We start from the raw sequence: 7,784 nt of genomic DNA, 5'->3' as shown, positions 1-7,784 counted from the left end.
AACAATCTTAAGTGTCCAAACCACGCATGTTTGTAGCTACTTTTTACATCAAAGTCAAAGTTAAATGCACGACTATAGGAAAATAACGGAGAAAACTTTGAATAGTTAGATAGCTTTTCTCCCGTCCCATTAGTTCAGGTGGGAGGGTTGAGTTGGCGTCGAATTCCGTGCTGGCCAGATCCTAGCTCCGGCTCGAGACGACCCCTCACTATTTGCTCCTGTCAGGATTAGCTCGAGTTCAGTGGCAGAAAACCCGTTACAAGTCGGATGAATTCACTAATCAGGACGAACGGCAAGTATCCGGCTACGTGATTACCGTAAGCTTGGCTCTAAAGCATGACATCAGCTAATAATTTGCAAATGAAGCGGGCGTAAAAAACCGCGCCGCACGCTAGTCGAACAAGGATGCGTAAAAATCGACGGATAATTGTCTTATTTCATAAAAACACGTCTCATCCACTGCCAAAAGCATAATAACTGCGCGCTGCATTCGCATATAATGTAAATGAAACGGCATCAGTATTTGCGCGGCCATCACGCTGTGCGGTACAGCATGACTCAGGCGTTTGCCATTAGAGCGTCTATCGGCTGCAAAGTAGGAACAACTGAGCCATGCGGTGCAGCATTATTCAGGCGTCTAATACCAGAGACATCTATGGGGTGGGACAGAAACTAACGCGCCGGGCAGCCAGTGCGGTGCCCTTGCCTCCGCCACGGATCACCTAAAGCCTCTGCCTCTGCTAGCCTTCGAGGATGCCGGATAGACCAGTTACCACTGCTAATCGGTAACCACCACGTGGTGCGTAGCGGGAGAGTTACGTTTGGCGTTCAGTTGGCCGGTCGCGTTTGTCACGGTGTTGTGGTCAACAGGCGCGACAGACGAATTGGCCGAACTTGCAAAACTACCGGACGAGTTCAGTTTGGAGCGGCCCAGTGCATGAGAAAGATTAGAAGGACAGCATTCAATGCCGTCCAATACTGAACTGCAACTGAATAAGCGATGCATGTAAAACAAAGCTATTGGACCAAAAAAGTACAAAAATGTTAGTACAAAAACATTACGCAACATGAGTGATTGACTTTTTGGGCAGATAACTTCTAAAAAAGCACACTTATTCCAAATTCCGGGATGGGTGGACTTTAGCGTATTTCGTCTTTCGGTGGACTTGAAAACTACGCATGCTGGGAGGATGACTTTTAGATGGCAGCACACGTCAGGTAGGTAGCAAGAAAATATCAACTGGCCGCTGTCCTATGCCGGTTAGTTTTGATGTGGTAGCCGGTCGAATTTGGGTGCAAAAAAGCGTTTCGGTGGACTGTACTTTTAGGTGGACATATTTTTTTTTGTCTTGAGATAACGGTATAAGTGGACATTTTTTTTTTGCTTTGAAATGTAGTGCATAGGTGGACGTACATTTTTGTTTTTAAATTGCACTTTAAGTTGACATATTTTTTACGTGCTTTATTACAAGCGAGCCAGCGGAGCGAGCGAAGCAAGCTTTCGTAGAATGGCGGAAAATTCTGAGTACCTATGAGCAACTTGGCAATGTATTTCAATGCGTCAACGACCAACGTTGAAGTGTACTACACGTGCGCACGTGGAGGGTGCCGCTTCCAGATCTCAGGAACGGCTGGACCGATTGTGCTCAGATTTGATACACCGATAGCGACCGGTTGGCAGGGTGCCGTGCAAAAGTCAGTTGGAAATACCCCCACTCAGTTTCGCACTTGCAGGGCTCATCCTTTTGCTCGCTCGCGTATCGCCCCGAAAGGCGTCTTACTGGTTCATTAACCCGCTCGGCGTTTTCACGCCCCCCCCCCCCCAGGTTTTCGCTGACATCTCAAAAACGGTTTGGTACAGCTTATTATACGTCTTTTCCGTACAGGCTTTGAAAATTTTAGCTCCAGGTCATCAAAGGTCAGGTCACCAGGTCAAGTTAAGTGACCCAACCCCCGAAAATAAATTCAAACACGCGCCCTGACCATAAGATACACGGCCCCACGGCCCCAGAGTTGGGGGGGGGGCAAGCTGCCCCTACTGCCCCCTCCCCGGTTCCCGCGCCTATGTTTGAGGTCACATTATTCATCATTCGACGCGTCTTGATGAGAGAAATGCAATGGTGTTTGAAATGTAGACGGGTCCCGCCTCGCCAACCCGGCTCCGACACACAACCTTCACAGACGAGCTTGTATTCCACAACCGCCGCTCGCGCCGGCCAACCAGGACTCTCTGAACATGCGAGCGACAACAAACCGAAGAGACATCGGAAATTAAGGTACTAGGGCTGCAACTAAACAGAAAATAAAGGAACAGCGCCGTAAGTTATTATGACAATATAAAATAAATACTTAAGTGACGTGAATTAATCAGATATAAAATCGGACAAGTGACATCGCAGAAAACAATAAGAAACAGAAGAGAAGCCGGTACGAAATCAAACGGTGCGAATAAATCGACCGACTATACCCGACCCTCTTAACGAAAAGAAGCGAACATCGGCAACAAGCAACATTAAATTCGGAGATAGCACATATCAAAAGGCAGAAGGCGACGCAACACAACGGCGCGTGGCACTCCGTCCGAGCGCGGCACTCAGGCCACGGCAGTGAGCGGCACTCATGGCAGAGCGCAGCAATCACCACGCTGCGCGCGGCAGCCACCGTCCGAATACGGCACGCTCAACAGCGCGGCGCGCGGCACCCACCGCGTACGCAGCGCTCGGCAAAATCACTGCACAGTGCGCGGCGCCATCACTGCAGCGCACGGCATCGCGCAGGTCGCGGCACCCTCGCCGCGGCCACGATCACGGGACCACGGAGGGCCCAGCCACGGGAAGCACGGCCGCAGAGCACGACCGCAGAGCACGGCCGCAGAGCACGGCCGCTGGCAGCTCGGCCGCGGAGCTCAGCAGCGGGCAGCTTGGCCGCAGACGTCGCAACCGTGGAGCACGGCCGCGGACAGCACAGCCACGACAAAACTGTGAACAGAACGCATGAAAATAACCATGTCCTTTAGCACCGCTCAGCACTCCATTGAGACCACGCTGGACAGATTCGCCGATTTGAGGCGCTGGATGGCTGCATGCCATGTCGATCGGCGCGTTCCGTCAACAGAACAGCCAGACGGGCGTCCCCAACCAGCTTGCCACGACATTACTAAACAATTCGCCAGCAACGACCACAGCAAAATCGCAGTAAAAATTATCAGTTAGCAGCTGATCACGCGGCTCACATCACAAACGATGCACGATGAACACATATTTACAAAGACCTTAATTAGGGACAGAATCGGTTAGGCGGTCTCGACGCTCTCTCAGAGCACTGCAGGGCCGGCACCGGAGCTACTGACCTCTGTGCGTCGGTAGACACAGCAGCAGCTTGCCAGCCAGGAACCTCCCGGGCAGCGTCGACCACGCCAGACGGCGCAGGACTCGCCGGAGGAAACTCGTCGCCGGCGGGGTCGGCGGGAGCCGCGAATCGTTCGGCCCCCAATGGCGAGACCGCGACATGTACGAGTCGCCGCCCAGCGCCGCATACCGCGGCGGCGACGGAGACCGCGGACACGGCGGCTGTGCGCCATCGTCAGAGCCGGGCGACATCACTGCAGATCTGGGGACTGACGTGTCCGGGGCCGCGACTGGCGGCCCCGTCTGGGGTGCGCGTGGGCAACGACGGGCCGTATGGTTGCCCGTGTCAGTCATGAACACGTGACTCGGAGATAAGGTGAGGCGGGTATGGCGCTCAGCGCAGCCTTCGTCGGCTAAATGTGGACGCCATTCGACTACTGCGCCGCCATCGTCGGACTTACGCTGCGACACCCTGCTCGCCTGGGCCTACTTCCCTCCACTGGGACTGCTGGTGAAACAGCTAACCGGTGTTTAGTCAGTCAGTTCAGAGTCAGCCACTCGCCAAGGAGCTCTAACTCGCAACAACTACTCGCACTCCCATTACGAGAGGCGCAGTTCTGATTCGTGGTCGGTTCGTGGTCGTCAGGAATATCTACAAGCATCGTGCACGTGCGGCTCTTTTTCAGACGGCCAGTTCGTATATCGGAACTTAACGTTCAAAACAAGATATGTACTCCGTAACGGGAATGGTATATATGAACATCACAAATAGCACATAGCAATGCCAGTGACAAACATCTCTGGGCAAGCCGGTTTCGCGGAAACTCAAACCAGTGGCGGCATTCCGGTGACATCGCCGGACCTCGGTGCGGCAATGAACAATCAGTGACAATGGCCAACAATCAGTGACAATGGCCCGGCGCGGCCGTCCATTCGGCCAGCCACGCGGCTCCTCCCTACCTCCCTCAGATCGGCCGGCCTGGCCTGGTCCGGAGGGATGGGCGGGCGGCGCCCTCGGTCCACCTGTCCGTCACCGGAGCGTCAGGGCAGCGCGGCCAATTGAACGCTACGCCGGTGTCGCCGCGTTGGCCGAAAATCCATCACACTTGTGGCGTGTGCCAGTCGTCCGTAGCGGCGCGGCGGCCGACTCGCACGGCGGCGGCCGGGGCCGGCGGCGGCCCCGTCCGTTTAACGGAAAGTTACGCGAAACACTAATGCTAAAAACGGAGGAATCAGTGCAGAGCTTGCCATTCGCATTCTTGCACCACTGCTGGGTCAATGTGCATGCCTGTGAATCAAGAGATATAATATCAACGTTTGTTCCAGAACACATCTTTCCATTCATGTAGAACGGATCATAGAGGTCTTATATACATAGAGATGCCCTGACGCTTATTATCCTGCCGTTTCATTGGAGGAATTCAAGTTAGGGAATGTGAGCTGAAACATCGTGCGAGCTTGATTTCACGACTTTTAACTGACAAATTTAGCTTTACTTTGGATTTATTTCCCCGAAGGAGGTTTCCGAAAACGAAATAGGGTACGACTTTACTGAAATATTTTGACGACAGTGATGGTCGATGACCTTTGAACATCTCATTTTACTCGTTTTCTACCAAGGAGAATGCTGATACCATCGATCACGAGTGTAAAGCAGTCAGACGGCAGAAAATAAAGTGTTTCGACATTGGATGGGCATCTTCATGTAGATAAAATATCTATGGAACGAATGACTTAGAGATAATGCAGGCAATTACACCAGAACAAGAGACACAAAGTAAACAAGCTGATAATTATTCACTGGACCCACCAACGATAAATTCACAACCAGATTGACTAACCAGTCACACTAACGCCTTGACATACCTAGAATGTACTGTACATTGCAACCCGGGTCACATTTTGTTATACGATCTACAAGTTCCGATGATGAAGTTCGTTCAGCATGTGAATTCAACTACGCAATTTAACCCTCGCCCGCACATGCCACTTTCCCATCCTAGAACGCACATGGGGGGGGGGGGGGGTTGCCACCCCCGCGCCATTTCGTTCCTGCTGGAGATAGAGCTTCGCGGTAAAGACTAAAAAGATTTTTTTGGGAAGAGACGAATCCAATGATACACAGTTTTACCTTCTCAGGTCAGTCAGTGACCTTCCAGGTCAGGTCAAACAAAAAATGTTGCTGTTTGGGGTCACCGTTGGATATCAAGTGCGCTGCTTATCATATACCGATGACGCTGACGTATTGTGGTGCCAAGCCAGCAAGAACCTCTTTGTTACACTATCCGACTAGGTTTTGGCTGGCTGAGGCCATTTCAGGTCAAGTTAGGTCAAGGTCACTGATATGTGTTTGTATGTCTGTGGGTTTGTGTGTCTGTACAACCTAGGTCATCTAAAAACATTGCGTTTTAGGCAAGCTGAATTTACTTTTCGTGAAGTTCTTTGACTGTATTTTTGGTAAATGTTCGAGAGAAAACGTACTGTGCCGTGGAGGAGACGGCAGCGATCGGCGGGCTCAGCCGAGCCTCGCCGCCCACGTGGTGTACTGGGGCCCGCGTGGTCATCTGGGGCACATGTGTGCGATGACCGGCCCGACGCGCCGGGCCGGCCGCCGCCGGCCGGCTCGGCAGTTCGCGACGCGACGACGACGGCGACGCGGCTCCGCCGGCGCAACGGCGACGGCGTCGTACGATACGATTAACGTGCATTGTGTGGTGAATATTCAAGAAATAGACATTCACCAAAGAACTCTTTTGGTCCTCCAGTTAATGAAACGATTCGATCAGATACGCAATTATTAGTGAACTCGACGATTACACGAACACTTTGGTCTGCCGTGCTGGATCAGAGTGAACGATCACGATTCACACGAACATTTTGGTCCTCCGGGCCGGATGTATGTGAACTAGTGAGTGAATGGACGTACAGTCCGGACGCGAGTGCAGTGAAGGAGTGATGTCAGACGCAAAATCCGACGCGAAATCGAACGCCAGGTCGGACGCAAGGGCGGTCGCACAGTGTGACGCGAAATCTACGCGCAGCTCGCGGACATGCCATACCCGCAGCGAGACCTTCGGCAGCGCAGCGTCGTCCACCATCAGCGCAGCCCGCCGCCGAGCCGCGCTGAGCAAACTCGCAGCGGAGCAGGGCCAGCGAGCGGCCGCAGCAAAGGTGGAGCTGGCACGGCAAGAGGCGGAGACGCAGGCGGAGCGGGCGCGTCGCGAGGCGGAGACGCAGGCGGAGCGGGCACGGCAGGAGGCGGAGACGCAGGCGGAGCGGGCGCGGTAAGAGGCGGAACTGGCACGACAGCGGGCAGCTCTCGAAGCTCAACAGCTCGCCGACGAAGCGGAACGCCGTCAGCTGGAGCTGGAGCTGCTCGAGGAGGAGGAGTATGATCACCAGCCATCTGCCGTCGACCGTCAGGCTCTAGCTCGGCCTGCTGCCGCAGCTCCAAGTGAGCCAGCCGCCCAGCTGCGTGAGCCGCTGCAGCCGGGTGACAGGTCCTCACGCACCCGGGACTGGGTGGAGCAGTCCTCCCAGTACGGACAACTGGTGAGCGCGCAGCCATACGACGACCGTCACCAGCAGGAAGCACGACGTCCGCTACAGCCCGTGAGACAGCAAACGACTCCACAGCTGCCTCGAGTGACCCTGGATAAGTTCAGCGGCTCCGCTCTGGAATGGCCGAGATGGATCGCGCTGTTCAGGGCTCTAGTGCACGATCGAGACGACCTGACTGACGTCGAGCGCCTGACCTATCTCCAGGCTCATCTCACCGGGCCGGCCAAGGAATCAGTGCGCGGTATGTTGTGCGACTCTTCTCTGTACGGTGAGGCTATGCGTGAGCTAGAGGAGGAGTTCGGTGACCCTGCACGGGTCATTCACGCGACGATGAAAAAACTGCTCGATTCGCGGCCGGTGAAAGATGGTGATATGTCGGCTGTGACAGAGCTGTCACGTGACCTTCGCACCGCGGTTCGTGTGCTACAGTGCCTTCACTACGACGCGGACATCTCGGCTGCCACCAATGTAACAGCCGTGATCTCCAAGCTTCCTGCTGCGCTGGCTTTGAAATGGGGCGGCACTCTGTGCAAACGACTCGTCCGCCCACGCTCCCCGACCTGGACAGCTGGCTGCGCGGCTACGTGGCTGCTGGGCGTGCGTTCCGACCCTGACGGGCCACCAGCAATCCAAGCGCCGAGGTAAACAGTGGGGAGAGCCGGCAGCGGCGTGTGTTTACGCGACTGCGCTAGCGCCGGCCGCGCCACGAGAGGTCGTAAAACAGAAATTAGTGCAATAAAGGCAGCGCCGGTCGCGAGTGAGGAACGCATGTGTATTCTGTCAGGGGACACACGTCGTAGAGCGCTGTGACAGGTTCTACAGCTGACAGCGAGCGAGGAGCAGAGGTTGCCGGTTGTAAACGGACTCTGCTTCAAT

The 7,784-nt window shown here is 54.5% G+C and overlaps 1 protein-coding gene and 1 long non-coding RNA gene across 2 annotated transcripts; one reads left to right on the top strand and one right to left on the bottom strand.

Moving 5' to 3' along the window:
* Positions 1-2,174: 2,174 nt before the first annotated feature.
* On the bottom strand, positions 2,175-5,710 carry LOC122376715. The gene is made up of 2 exons (XR_006255687.1): positions 3,350-5,710; positions 2,175-2,978 (listed from the first exon to the last, which is right to left on the bottom strand). It is a non-coding gene; the product is annotated as an uncharacterized LOC122376715 (long non-coding RNA).
* Positions 5,711-6,641: 931 nt separating this feature from the next.
* Positions 6,642-7,505, top strand: LOC122376714 (the record flags this gene model as incomplete). Its single annotated transcript, XM_043356647.1, has 1 exon — positions 6,642-7,505. A coding segment is annotated over one exon (864 nt), but the record flags the coding sequence as incomplete, so codon positions are not given.
* Between the last annotated feature and the right edge of the window lie 279 nt (positions 7,506-7,784).

Source organism: Amphibalanus amphitrite, unplaced genomic scaffold (assembly GCF_019059575.1).
Source record: "Amphibalanus amphitrite isolate SeventyFive unplaced genomic scaffold, NRLGWU_Aamphi_draft 002257F_arrow, whole genome shotgun sequence".
Lineage (NCBI taxonomy): Eukaryota > Metazoa > Arthropoda > Thecostraca > Balanomorpha > Balanidae > Amphibalanus > Amphibalanus amphitrite.
The sequence above is the reverse complement of the archived record's forward strand: the minus strand, read 5'-3'. Positions and strand labels throughout refer to the sequence as shown.